Source organism: Bos indicus x Bos taurus, chromosome 17 (genome assembly GCF_003369695.1).
Source record: "Bos indicus x Bos taurus breed Angus x Brahman F1 hybrid chromosome 17, Bos_hybrid_MaternalHap_v2.0, whole genome shotgun sequence".
Lineage (NCBI taxonomy): Eukaryota > Metazoa > Chordata > Mammalia > Artiodactyla > Bovidae > Bos > Bos indicus x Bos taurus.
Genome location: NC_040092.1, coordinates 59,548,412 through 59,562,455, shown reverse-complemented (window position 1 = coordinate 59,562,455; position 14,044 = coordinate 59,548,412). Strand labels below are relative to the sequence as shown.

The window sequence follows — 14,044 nt, the reverse complement described above, 5'->3', positions numbered from 1 at the left end:
TCTTTTAAAATTTGTTTCTCATTGATATTCTCTCTTCCTTTTGAGAAGAAAACAGAGTCTAACAGAAACCAGCGGGATTGCTTTGTGGGCTTTCAGTACGCAGGTGCTGAGCGTGATCGACACGCGGGCTGGGCGTTCCCCTCCAGCTCGGCCCTGGGGCGGGCTGGTGCTGTGGGCTGGTGGGCGGGGCGGCTGGCGCCTCGGGTGAGGAGGCGCGCACAGCGGTTAGCACGTGTTGATTGTGCGGAAGCTCCCGGCCGTCGCTGAGCCGTCTGCGGAGTCTTTCACCACGGGGGTTTGAGAAGGACCGGTCTAAGATGCTCCTGTTTTTTCCCCTAGGACCCTGGGGTTGACATCCGCTCCATTGGAGTTAGGATGTGGTTTTAAGTGGGACTGAGGACATGAAATGGCCTTTCTTTCTTTCAGAGGAAAACAATCAGATGCTATCAGCTGTATCCTTCCCACTCTTTTTAGGGAGATGGTATCTCTTCACAGATTTTTCTTGTAGGCTTTGGATTTTCATTTCCCACTGTTGTGAAACCGTTAGACGTAGAAGAAATAGTACTCATATTGCCTGTAATAGTGAAATGTTAGAGTCATGTTATGGGCTACTCGACTCTATTCATGAACTTTGTCGTCTCCTCCTTTGACCAAAGTTATGTTGAAATGACAGCAGTACAACTAGTATCTCGCCTCGTGCATTTTTCCCCCAGCTTTCATCTTCTCTGGATAGTGTCATTAAGAAGCAGGAAGGTGGTCCTGGTGTTTCTTTTAATATTGTCCTTTACTTAGAATAGAAAATGAGAATGCTTTTGAGGTCTAAACTAGTAACTTTCCCTTTCCTTTGAAAGAGAAGTCTTATGAAAATATTGGAATATGGCATAAAGAAAAGATACAATGCTTATATTTATGTTCCATTGAGAAGAAAAATCTGTGATAATGTGTATCATTTGGAAGTGAGTTATATTTTTCTTTTCCTGCATTGTAAGTTTGTCATCTTGACTCTGAAATCCGAATAATTCAGGTGCTTCCTCTTGCTAAACATTTTTAATCAGGCAGCTAAGAGTTCTGTAATGTCACAGTGTAGCTAAGATAGCAAATATTTGTATTGCTAAAAATGTTATTTTAGATTATTTTAGGTACACAATACATTGTCTTTTTTTCATCCAAGAATGTCTTATTTGACAGAAAACCTGATCGTGAGAGAGCTGAGGATTTTGATGCCACGACTCGAGAACCTAACTATTTCGGCCTCTCTCCAGAAGAGCGCAGAGAGAAGCAAGCTATAGAAGAGTCTCGCTTACTCTATGAGATTCAGAACAGAGATGAACAGGCTTTCCCAGCCCTTTCTGTATGTATATAAAAAGGAATTGGAAAAGTTACCCTTCAGAAGTCTCTCCTTAGTCCAGTTTTTGTACTCAACCATAGTTTCTAATGGTAGATGAATCATTTTTACACTGACGGTTACCTTGGAGATGACGTAGCCTCCCTTCCTTTTCATCTTCATGAGGCAAATGAGGTCTAAAGATATTTCTAGTTGGTGGCAGAGTTGAGACGAGTTGATTGTTTATCTGACTTCAAGTTGAGTATTTTGTTTTGAACTGAAGCTTGTTTGTTTTTGCTAGCCAAAGCCAGTGACTTACCCTAAGCCGTGGAGGTGTATGATTTAGTCAACAGGATACTTCTGTAAATTTGGGACATTCTTTTCAGTGTTCCTTATTAAACATACCCAGGACCTATTAAGAAAAACCTGGTACATACAGATGAGAGCTGTGGTTCAGAGCAGTCAGTGCTAGAGATGGTGGTGGGTGCAACCCTGTGGCTTCGCCGTTGCTTCCTGTGTCAGATGCTGAGCTGTGACGGGTGCTTCTTGATGAGACAAGAGACAAACGTTCTCTGCCTTTAAGTGTCTTAATTCTTTTGAGGGAGTCAGAAGGGGAAACAGTAAATGCTGTGTGAGGAAGGTCATTGGCACACGGGGGCAGGGTAGCTGCTTGAGTGTGGGGGCACCGGGCTCCCTGAGCCTGTGGTCTGACATAGTGATGAGTGGCACTAAGTGACTTGTGACGCAGCTATGAGCACCTGAGAGGCACATGAGCTGTGGTTGGAACACTTCTTAACAGTGGAATAAACAAGCAAAATGGAATGTTATAGAAGCTACCTTATAGGATATGTATGTATGTGTATATGTGTATGTATATTATCTCTTGGTATGTATATTTATAGCAGTATAAAACAGTAAAGCGCCACACACTGTTTTCTGGCCTCTGGAATTCTTAAAGAGGTGGAGAGGCTGAGCTGAGACCAGCTCACCTGGAGTAGAATAGTTCAGGCTGGCACAGGGATTGGAGTTTAGGAATCGTTGGAAGACGTGCCCAAATTCACATTTGAATTAGGCATCGTCTCTATTCTGTGTAGTTTATCTCTGTGATATGTTATTTTCCATAATACTTAGATAATACAAAACTACCGATCTTTTAAGCTTCTACTCACAGCTTTTTGTCTTTTTTTCAGTTAGTGAATGGTGAGAACTACTATAATGTGGGAATAGATGGTGAAATGTTTTGATTGTTAAAATGAGGTCTTTATACTTACTGTGTTTAAACAGTCTTTTGATCCTGTCTTGGACTTGATAGTGACTCAGGTTTTCTTCTAGAAAACGCCTGCCACTGAAGGCTGAGATCTCTTCTCAGCTGTGTGTGGTATTTCCTCAGAGATCCTAGGAAAGCAGAGGCCTTCAGTGGTAACTGAGCTGAAAAGCCAGACTTACTCCAGTCCCTGTGCTTCACCAGTTAGAAGCTGGAGCTCATGCAGGGCTTGGAGGGGTTTGCTGACAGTCAGTGGCATTTTAGTGAGAAGAGTCCTAGTGACTGTATCTGCCCCTTGCCCTTGGGGTGCCCCCCTCCAACTTCCCCAAAGGACTGTGGCTCTGCAGTGCTGCTTTTGAAGGTTGGTGTGAAGGGTGCTATTCTTTGTGCAGAGAATGGAAATGTAAGTTGCATAGTAAAGGTTCGGTCCCAGTGGCTTCTTGAAATGTGGGCATATGAAGAAGTCTTAACTACTAGGCCAAGCGTCTGACTGCCTCAGCCTTTGGCTTATTAATAAGCCAGTTACTGTAGAGTATTTAATATGAACCCTAGGTTGTATTTTTTTTTTGTGGGCTGGGAAGTTTACAGATATAAGGTGGTGAATTTTGAGATTTTTAGTCAGATGTGTGAACAGTAAGATTAATTACAAGACTTCTGTTTGTATACTTGTGAGTAAATCTTTTAACACAAAGTGTTGGGTTTTGTTTAAGAGTTCATCAGTCAGCCAGTCAGCTTCTCAGAGTAGCAACCCAGGCGTCCAGAGAAAATCGTCCCATGGAAGCGATCGAAAAGGAAGCAGGCGGAGAATGGACACCGAAGAACGGAAAGATAAAGGCATGTTATTTCATCATTGGAAAGCAGATGCTGGAGATCTGTTTCTGGCCTAAAGTCAGGCATGGGGAAAAGAACTCTTAGTTTTTAATGATTGAGTAATGTACTGTCGCATCTCACTGTTGCAGAGAAGCCTTGACTCAAGCTAGGTAAAGCATGGTGTATAATTGTGGAAACTATTACTCGCTGACTGATCATGGTTAACCTGGCACTTCCAGCTTTCTCTGTCTCCATGTTTTGTTGTTCTGTCTTCACACCTGACTAGTGGCTGATGCTGTCTCTTTTATCTTGATCTATTATAGACTCTGTCCATGGACATATTTCCTTGGATAAAAAACCTGAGCAAGGCACATTGGAGGTAAATGTTTTAAATACTGATTGCGTCTTTTTCTTCTTCCTTAACACTGTGGTAGTGCAGAAAAAGATGGAGATGATTTCATCATTTTATAACAAGTGGTGTTTAGTCACTAAGTCGTGTCCAGCTCTTTTGCGACCCCAAGGACTGTAGCCCATCAGGCTCCTCCGTCCATGGGATTTCCCAGGCAAGAATACTGGAGTGGGTTGCTATTTCCTTCTCTGGGGGATCTTCCAAATCCAGGGGGTTTGACATCAACAAGCAGATTCTCTACTACTGAGCCATCAGGGAAGCTGTAACAAAGTATTATGGAAGTAGAAAAAAAATTGGGAGAAAGTTACAATGCTTGAGGAAAATTGATGCACTCACAAATTATAACCATTTCTTCTATGGTACATTATGATGACCTTTACTTTCCATTACTCCATAGTATTACAGATTTTTGAGGGGAAAATGCTGTTTTGGAACCATGCCCAAGGTAAAAACTGCCATATAGTTTGATGTAATAAAGACATTCAGGCAAAATTAGCTACCTGTTGAAGACCAGATACAATTGAAAAAAATACTCAGTTGTTAGAGGATTCAGTCAGGTGCAGATAGGTGAGCTATAAAGGTGGCACAGTTATCCCAGAATGTGGGTGTTTGAAATAGATAATGATTCCCCTCCCCCCCCCTTTTTTTTTGCTTCCAAAGAATATTGGCAATGATAAGTGTGCAAGAATTTCATCACCATCAAAATCAAAGAAATTAGAGTGCCCACCTCCTACAGAGCAAGTAAGTACATTGTTGCATTTGACATTGAATGCTATTTAAAAATAGAAAATAATAGGAAATGGGAGAATTTATTAATAGATCATAATTGGAATCCAATTACAATTTTTCTCTAATTCTGTTCTTGGTTAGTCTGGAGTGGTCTCAATGGAATGTTTTCTGGACATAGAAACCATTCTTCTGAATTGAATTTGAATAAGTTTTTATCTGGTACTTTATGTTGTGATGAGCCTTTGTGATGAGTTGGCTTGAAAATAAGATTTTTGAAGGGAAATTTGTTTTCTTTCAGAACTTAAAGAGACATTTCTGCATGCTTACCAATTATGTCATAGAAGGGAAGGAATGTAATGATTGAAGAGATTAGAAAGGACATGTCTAAAGGGCAGTACTGCCAGCTTACAGATTTAATGGTGAAAGAACCTGAGTTCTAACAGATTGTTTTGGTTCTTGGTCTAATACAGGAGTAGAGAAAGTTCTTATTCTGTGTCTTTCAGTTAACATCCTTCATGTTGTGTAGAAAGCGTATGATTTTATGTTAGCTCTTTGTGTGAGGCGCTGTTCTAGACTCATGAATTGCAGGGTGATTTCAATGACTTTGCGTCTTTGCCTTAAAGCATTTGGTTCAAGTTGCTTTATAGTTTGTTTCTAACCCCACTGGTGACTTCTGTGACTTTTGGTGGGCAGTCACTGGATCAAATTTGTTAGTATGGAATTTTTAGCGCCTGTGTTTTTCCTTTCATTTCGAAGACCAGAAGAAAGACCATTTATGTAGAAACTGCAGCTGTGTAAGAGGCAGGCAACTCATGATGCATTCGGTGGATGAATTAGTGTTAAGCACAATGAACTCTTGTCTTTTTGCACCCCTTCTTCTTGAAGAAGCCAGCAGAACATGTGTCTCTGTCAAATCCAGCTCCCCTTCTAGTTTCTCCAGAGGTACATCTAACTCCTGCGGTGCCTTCCTTACCAGCCACTGTGCCCGCCTGGCCCAGCGAACCTACAACGTTTGGACCAACAGGTTAGATAACATTTTTAAAAGTTGATGGAACCAACCAACAAAAGTCCTCCAAGTCTTGACATTCTTGTGTGTGAGCTTGACCTCAGAGCAGGGTCAGGTGCACGGAGCCTCAGAACTTTCTGTGGTCCTCCGTGCTGCTCTGCTTCCCGTGGTGGAGGGCGGGGTTCATGTGGTGCTCATTGAAGACCCGCCCTCACGGTCTCGGGAGCAAGGCCTGTGAACTGTGGTTGCTGGCGCTGGCAGTGCAGTTCTCAGTCCCCTCCAACCCCCTCAGCTCCTTATGGCCCCACGAGACACAGGCTGTGTGTCTTACGTGTGTGTGTAAGAGCTGTTACTGGCCCAGAGCCGGTTTTTTGTCCTCATTTCCTCCTGCATGGCCAGGAGGGTGCTTGGTTGACATAAGTACTTCTTTAGATTGCTTAAGCGCATGCTGTTTTCCCAGCTGTGTAATGAGATGGCATTCCTTACCTTTTAGCCTAACGTTACCTTTTATTTGCAGAGGAGAATTATCTTTTACCTCTTCATAGCTTTTGATTCCTTTCCCTTTCTTTCGTAGGTGTCCCTGCCCAAATTCCTGTCTTGTCAGTGACACAGACTCTGACTACCGGACCTGATTCTGCTGTGTCCCAAGCTCATTTGACACCGTCTCCAGTTCCTGTGTCAATACAGGCCGTGAACCAGCCCTTGATGCCTTTGCCTCAGACATTGAGCCTTTACCAGGACCCACTGTATCCTGGGTTTCCTTGTAACGAAAAGGGAGATCGAGCCATCGCACCACCTTATTCACTGTGTCACACAGGGGAGGACCTGCCTAAAGGTGAGCGCCTCCTCCCAGGTTCAGGTTAATTTTATTTATCAAGTACTGCTGTGAGTTCAGTGAGAATTCTGAGGACAGAAGTCAGGTTGCCGAGTAAGCTGGAGGATTTGGCTTGGGGAGGACAGCAGAGGTGCGGCTGTCTGTCCGTCACTCATTCTTGTTTCAGCTTCTCTATGATGGGATATGTTTTTATACATTTAGTAACTGCAGCATCCCCCATCATGTTTGCAAAAAGCCTGAATCCGTTTTGAATTAAGCCTTAATAGTGTTACTAACTAGACAACTAAACATTACTGAGTTTTTCATATCAGTGGTTTGGTGTTTGGAACTATTCTTTTTATGTCCATGAAACAATTATAAGAAATGAGCATAACACATAATAGCTGTCATTATAGTACTGCATGCAATCATGTATATATATATATGTATATATATTTTACAGGAATTCTTTTTAAATTTGTTCTGTTCTCTAAAGAGATTAGTTTGTGAACTTTCCTAACTGCAAAACAGAGAGAGTAATGCAGTGACTGCTCTTTGCCTGGATAGTTGTAGATAATTTTATTAGTCAACGGTTTGATGTTTGACTCTGTGGGTAACTGGCTAATGTTAAATGAATACCCAAGCTAGTGTTATCCTACTAATCTTGTTAATGAGTTTTATGTTGATTTTTACTCTTATCCCCCAACATTTTTATTTCATGATGTTTTAAATCCCACAGAGAAGTTGAAAAAAAATGCAGTGAACATGTGGGTTTTCTTTGTACAGATTTGTTTTTAGTCATAAAAATCTCAGTTTAAGCCATTTTGGGACTTGCATGTTAGAGTAGAAAAAGTGTGTTGAACCCGGAATCACCCTACAGTAATGGAGCCTGGTTTTGGTTATAATTTTTAATTCATGTTTTGTATTACAGGTGAGAGAAAACAGTTCAAGTAGGCACCATTGTCCTTAGAACTATGTATCATTTGAGGATAATGAGAAAAAGCTTTTTGTGAATGTATAATTTTAGTGTTGATGTTGCTTATTTTCAGATAAGAACATTCTTCGATTCTTCTTCAATCTTGGTGTAAAGGTATTTACATTTTATCATTTTAAAGTTATTTTAAGTTAATACTGTCTTTTTTTTTTTTAATACTGTTTTAAATTACTAATTCTAACCTGTTGGTCAATAACCTAAGGCTTCCTTAATCTTATTATTTTAAGAACTGGCATTTTCAGTGCCTTACAGTTTGTTTTTGGTGGTGATTGAGGCTCCGCCATTTGCCCGCTTTTCCTTTTGATTGACAGTGATTTAACCCTGAGAGTGTGTTTGGGAACCAGCCTAGCGGAAGCGCTTCTTGAGTTAGGTGAGAGGTCTGCACTTCCGGCCCTGGGCGAGTTCTGGAGTGCGTCGGAGCCTGCCTGTTTGCATTTGTGGAATGGGGTGGTGCTCTTTTTCCCTGCCTCAGTCGTTGAAAGGCTGAGAGGAAGCCAGCCGTGGAAGGCAGGGCTCCCTGGCAGAGCAGAGGTTCCTGCACGAGGTGGTCAGCCTGGAGATGGCTCGTCTTAGAAAGAGCTGGAGGGCTCTGTTCTTGTCAGTGTAGTGTTATCTCCTGTCCGGATTCGTTTCTGTGGGTTCTGGACGGTTAAAACATGAAGTGCTATCATGGCCTACAGACCAGTTCATAAAAACAGGCTTGATTAATTTCTCCATCTACTACATTCATTGCCTAGTTTATATTTCTCTAGTTAATGTTGGCTGTACAGCTAATTGATTAATTAGCCAGTAATCTGGTAAGTTTTTCTTTGTTTTGTTGTTTAGGCTGAACCTTTTGCCGGGCAACAATTTGGAGTATTTCATTTCATTATTTAGCCTTACCTGACTAGAGGTCTAAATTTAGTCCTTGCAGTTGGATTGCTCTGGGGGCTTCTATAACCATGGAGTCCAAATGTTGGGGATCACCTACTTCTGTACCAGCATTTTTAATGATAGAACCTGTCCAGTCTAGGTAGCTAGTTGGCTAATGGGGTCACATACTGAGTTAGTGGTAGGGCCAGAACATGAGTGGAGGTCATTCCAAAGATGTTGGAAATTGGAGGCTTGATTGCTGCTGGTGGTTTTTGAGATCTCTGTCACCCCAGATTCCTTCTGTGCAGTTAGGTCTACAGGGTGGAATTATTGATCACAGTAGTCTGTGGGTAGGCTCATTACTGTCTCCGGTCAAACCTCTGTATCAGGGCTGTGAGTTGATTTCAGGCCAGGAACAAGGAATGCAGTCTTTTGGCAGTGACTTATTTTGGTGATTCCTCTGCATGCTGTGTGTCAGAGGGGTCTCGTCTTTGGTCTTTGCAGACGTGAGAAACTTATCTTGAGCCCACTCAAACTTCTCCCCCTGCAAACCCCCTGCCATGTAGTTTATCTTACTGGTTTTTTTTGTCTCTTTCAGGCATATAGTTGTCCTATGTGGGCCCCACACTCTTACCTGTACCCTCTGCACCAGGCTTACCTGGCGGCCTGCAGGATGTACCCAAAGGTCCCTGTCCCTATGTATCCTCAAAACCCCTGGTTCCAAGAACCTCCTTCTGCTCAGAACGAGAGTGACTGTACGTGTCCAGATGCACACTTCCCCATGGAGCCCGAAGGCAGCGTGAACGGCCAGATGCCACAGGCAGAGATGGGGCCGCCCGCGTTTTCCTCTCCCCTGGTCATGCCTCCGTCTCAGGTGTCTGACAGTCACGGACAGCTGTCCTACCCGGCGGACCTAGAATCGGAGAATGCGGGGCAGCTCCTTCACGCCGACTATGAGGAGTCGCTGAGCAGCAAGAACATGTTCCCGCAGCCGTCCTTTGGCCCGAACCCATTCTTAGGCCCGGTCCCCATCGCACCGCCTTTCTTTCCTCACGTTTGGTATGGGTACCCTTTTCAGGGATTCATCGAGAATCCAGTCATGAGGCAGAATATCGTTCTGCCCTCCGATGAGAAAGGAGAATTGGATCTGCCCCTGGAAAACCTGGATCTCTCTAAAGAGTGTGCTTCCGTGTCAGCAGCAGAGGAGTTTCCCGAGGCCGGGGGCGAGGACCCCCATGCTCCCCCTGAAGCCGGCGCGAGCAAGTCAGACGGCCGGGCTGAGCGCTCCTCGCAGACGCCGAAGGCGGAGCCGGCCGCGGCTCCCGGCCCTCCTGCCGCCGAGGGCGAGGCGCACGTTCCTGCTCAGCTTCTAAACAGAGAGAGGGAAGCTGGGCCCGCGGGACTTGAGCCCAAAAGGACCATTCCAAGCCTGAAAGAAAAACCAGAAAAAGGGAAAGAGCCCAAGACTGCTGCTGATGTGGTCAGCGGGGCCAACTCTGTGGACAGCAGGGTGCAGAGACCAAAAGAAGAGAGCTCAGAGGATGAAAACGAGGTGTCTCACATTCTGAGGAGCGGTCGCTCCAAGCAGTTCTATAACCAGACTTTCGGGGGTAGGAAGTACAAGAGCGACTGGGGCTTTTCGGGCCGCGGCGGGTACCCGCACGCTCGAGGCGAGGAGTCCTGGAAGGGGCAGCCGAGCAGGAGCCGCGACGAGGGTTACCAGTACCACCGGAACGCCCGCGGCCGGCCCTACCGCGGGGACAGGAGGAGGTCGGGGATGGGGGACGGCCATCGGGGGCAGCACACCTGACGCCGCTGCTGCCGTTTTAGAGCGGAAGCCCTTGCTTGGGCGGGATGTCTCTGAAGGCTTTAAAACAAAACCAATAAAAACCCAAATTGGAACTCTCTCCACCCCTCCCCCTTTACCTTCACTCTCATTCTGGACAGGAGATTTTGGATATGTGTTCACGGGGGCAGGTGAATTCCTGGTGTTGCCATTTTTCTGCGTACAAAACCTGTCTATTTATCGGGTGACTGCCCCTATAAAAAGTAGGAAATAAGTTTGTTAAAGTATTTTTTATAAACAGCTTAATATGAACCATTATAGATTTAGTGTTTGGTTTTTGTTTTTCCTTATATAAGTTTAATTTCAGATGTTGGAAATGTGTGCTTTGTAGTGTTTACTAAAGTGACAAAATACACCATTCGACACACTATAGAGTCCAAAACATAACATCGCACCAAATAGAAACGTATATTTTATTATGCAATGCCTTAGTCATAAACTGGGCTCAAACAGGTCTTAGCCTAAAACACTGTTGTCTTTTGAAACGCTTCCAACCCAAAGGCCTTTCATCTCAATATCTGTCAAACTTGAATGATGTCTTCTCTTTAATATTACACATAAGGCAGCCTATTAACCTGTGTCTTAGAAATGTTGTATATAGTTCTTTTAATATTCATAGGGTATATTTTTGAATTTTGGTGAGTATTTGTTGAACTTGAGATTGCATACAAGAATAGATGTTTAAGAAATCATAGGAAATCTAATGAAATGGCTGTTCCCACCAAGAATTCTTAGCACTGGTGTAAATATCATGGTGCCTACTCGAAAGAAATGTAGATGCTATGCATTTTGAAAATAATCTGCATCTGTTAAAACTGCAGAAGTTTTTTAATGCCACTTTAACACTAATGCACTGACAGATTTAAATATTTTGTGAGAAGAAATGTTAAATTTTTAGCCTGATAGGTTTCTATAGAGTTACTGTGTTTCGTTTTCCTTTTTTGCACCATCAGTTTATGTGTACCACTTGACACTTGCATGTTCGATTTGTCTCGGCTGGAACTATTGTACAAAAAAGGATGATTGTGACTTTGAGTTCTTTTTCTGGAGGATGCTGCTAGACTATGGATTTGCATTGCATCGTGTAGCTTGTTGCCCTTTTGGTAATGTGTCTCTGATCCTGCTTCCTTCTGGTCTCTGCAGTATTCATTTAGAAGTTCCCTCTGCATGTTGCACTCTGTTCCCATTTCGAGGAGATTCCATTCTCTGAATTAACACAGTATTCATTCATCTATGTTACTGTGGAAGAAAATTGCTGTAGCTTGTATTTCTTATTTGTACATATCAATGTGAAATCTATGCTTTTTTATGTTCTCCTTTGATCAGGAAGTTTGAGTGCTATGCAAATAATGTAGTAATTTCTCTCTGCATGCCATGTGTAGTACACCTAGCCAAAAGTAGATTTTTTTTTTTTAGCAAATTACTTTAAAAGCAAATACAATTCACTTGAATTTGACAGACTGAAGCAGATGAGTTTTCTGGGTTCTCTGCTAACCTACGGGAATGTTTGGATGCCAGCTCGGCTCAGTGAATCTCCACTGTACTGTAATAATGGTTATTTACCTCTTTGTTTTAATTACCTGATGTCTGTGTAACTGCTGATTTGAGTAGTGATTAGTGTGTAGATGTTTTGTAACATAGGATTTTAGAGAGCACTTTGAAAGATAACATTTTATTATGATGGTGCTAGGTAGAAATTTGTAGACTGGGATTGTTGTGTGGAAAAGAAAAAGATTCTTGAGAGAACCTGTTGAAAGGAATTTCTGTTGTCACCTAAGCCAGATAACTGGGGAAGGTACTGCTTAAGAATTTTTTTTCTTAGTCACCATCAACAGTTGTTATAGAATGAGAAGATGAGAGGGTCCTCCACTTTCAGCTCATGCTTTTAAGATTAGCTTACCTGATCATTTTAAGGAAAATTACATTAGTTATAGTGACAAGATTGAAAAGTTCAGCAGTGTATGTTTGATCTCAGGAGTCCAAAAAAAAAAAAAAAATTCATTCTTTTCCTGTGTCCTTTGTTTTCTTGACTGGGATTTGATCTCTGTTTCTTCTGGAAATGTTTTAAAATTGGATAGGAAAGAATACTGTTTTGTCTCTTCACTGTCCCTCTGTCTTACCTCAGTTGAGTAACAGAATACTCTATAGTTCCCGAAGGAAATGCCGAGTTGCTTCCTGTTTCCCATACTTACCTCCAGGACATGGTGGAAACTGCTGAAGGAGAACTCGAGCAGTTGGTACTTTAGTCAGTGACCTCTGGAATAAGAAGAAAGAACTCTGACTTTTGATTATTAGGTTTTAAAATTATCAGTCTTTGCAGGAAGGTCTGTTTTGTTTTTCCTTTAGGTTTTCAGTGTATCAGTCCAGGGGTTTTGCCTTATGCTGAGGTCAAACTAGGGCCAAGAAAGTTTTGTCCTCCATTTTAACTGAGTTATATAGTATGTTGACATGAGATAAAAATGTTTCAGAGAAAAGCAAAAGCTTAGAAGTGAGAATCATTTGTATTTTGAGTTGGAAATTATGAAACTTACTCTCTTAACGATCATATACATTTTGAAGAACAAACGTTTAGCATGACCAAAGCTCACTTCTTCTCATTTTTGTTGGCTTTTGCTAAACTTGATTCCAGCCCCTTTCCTTTTAGTATTGTGTATATTTCATTTTCTCTCATATAGATTCAGTTCTTGTTCCACATACCCACTGGCGGCAGGATGCTAGCATCTGGGTAGTCCTCATCCTGTTGTTCCCTGTTAACCTGTGTGTGCGTTTTCACGGCTGACCTAAGCTCAGACCCTGCTGGGGCCTGGCCGGAGTAGGTTTTCCCTACTGGTATGTCATCATATTTGATGCCAACTCTATATTCTTGCAGTGTGTTTCCTTTGTGACTCAAGGTTGAATAATGCCTGTGAACTGCAAACTTGCTTATAATTGACTTGGTGCAATAAAGTTCCTTTCTAACCATTTCTGGTTTAGAAAACTTTCAGCCATCCTAGAACTAGCAATATTTATTTATGCCTCATTTATTTTACCTTAGTCTTTCACTTATGGGTACTAAGCAAGGTCCATTTTAGTGTAGCTGAAAAGAATGCATATTTGGCTACACTATTTCTGTTTACTGTATTTTGCTTCCTATTTAACGTCTAAATGCTATTGTGTTGTTTCACATCTTAATAATGGCTCAGTTCCAGTATGTCAGTTTCAAAGAACTAAGGTTTTGCTGTTAGTGTAAGCCACTTATTCTCCCACTGACTGGGAATTCCCACTAATTTAGGTTTTTTCTCCCCTGAAATACAAATTTTAGAAAATCCTACAAGAGGGGTGGGTGCATGTCTTAATGCTGGGAAACAGCAACTTTGGGGTTGAATTTACTTGAATGGATAAAAAATTGCATTGTTACAGAGCTAGAAAAAAATTTATGTATGAAAAATGATAATAGCCTTACACTGAGTACAAATAATACTTAAAGCATGTGAAGATGTGATTATTTGTGATGTTACTTGTAAAAAAAAAGTATATACATCTTTTGAAGTGTTGAAAGGAAAATAGTACTTTATATTCTTTATCATATCACTTTTTGTAAGTGTTGAATATATTCCTGTTTATTTTTCTATGTTCTGTTTTGTAGCCTTAAGAAGTGTTTCAAACATATCTGAATGTATAAAATAAGAGTAAATGCCCTACATGGTGTGATGCTGCATTATATATAAAACCGTGTGCATATATTAAATTTTGTCTCTCGATTCTGCTTGTGATTCTTTGGCTCTAGGGTTTTAACCAGTAATATATAATATATAAATCTTTGGAGGAATTTAAGTGAAATTCTGAAGTTAAGAGTTTCCATGGCTTTTATCCAGTCAGGAAATAGTATGTGCATTTAAACACCACGTGGGATTTATGATCTGTGGGGGTACATTACATATATAATAAAGCTGGGATCATGTGACTAGTAAGTGGTAGAATTTAGGTTTGAACCTAGCCCCAAGTGGTTTGAGAGCT

General features: G+C 41.8%; 1 protein-coding gene across 2 annotated transcripts in view; it reads left to right on the top strand.

The window, feature by feature from the left end:
* OTUD4 (OTU deubiquitinase 4) overlaps nucleotides 1-13,788 on the top strand; it is a 42,481-nt gene extending 28,693 nt beyond the window's left edge. For both annotated transcript variants that reach the window (XM_027567437.1, XM_027567438.1), the window contains exons 14-21: nucleotides 1,189-1,351; nucleotides 3,299-3,422; nucleotides 3,722-3,777; nucleotides 4,468-4,548; nucleotides 5,422-5,560; nucleotides 6,117-6,377; nucleotides 7,406-7,446; nucleotides 8,801-13,788. In XM_027567437.1, the coding sequence (XP_027423238.1) occupies nucleotides 1,189-1,351; nucleotides 3,299-3,422; nucleotides 3,722-3,777; nucleotides 4,468-4,548; nucleotides 5,422-5,560; nucleotides 6,117-6,377; nucleotides 7,406-7,446; nucleotides 8,801-10,012 (2,077 nt within the window). In that variant the 3' untranslated portion in view covers nucleotides 10,013-13,788. The remainder of the gene's footprint in view (nucleotides 1-1,188; nucleotides 1,352-3,298; nucleotides 3,423-3,721; nucleotides 3,778-4,467; nucleotides 4,549-5,421; nucleotides 5,561-6,116; nucleotides 6,378-7,405; nucleotides 7,447-8,800) is intronic.
* The last annotated feature ends 256 nt before the right edge of the window (nucleotides 13,789-14,044 follow it).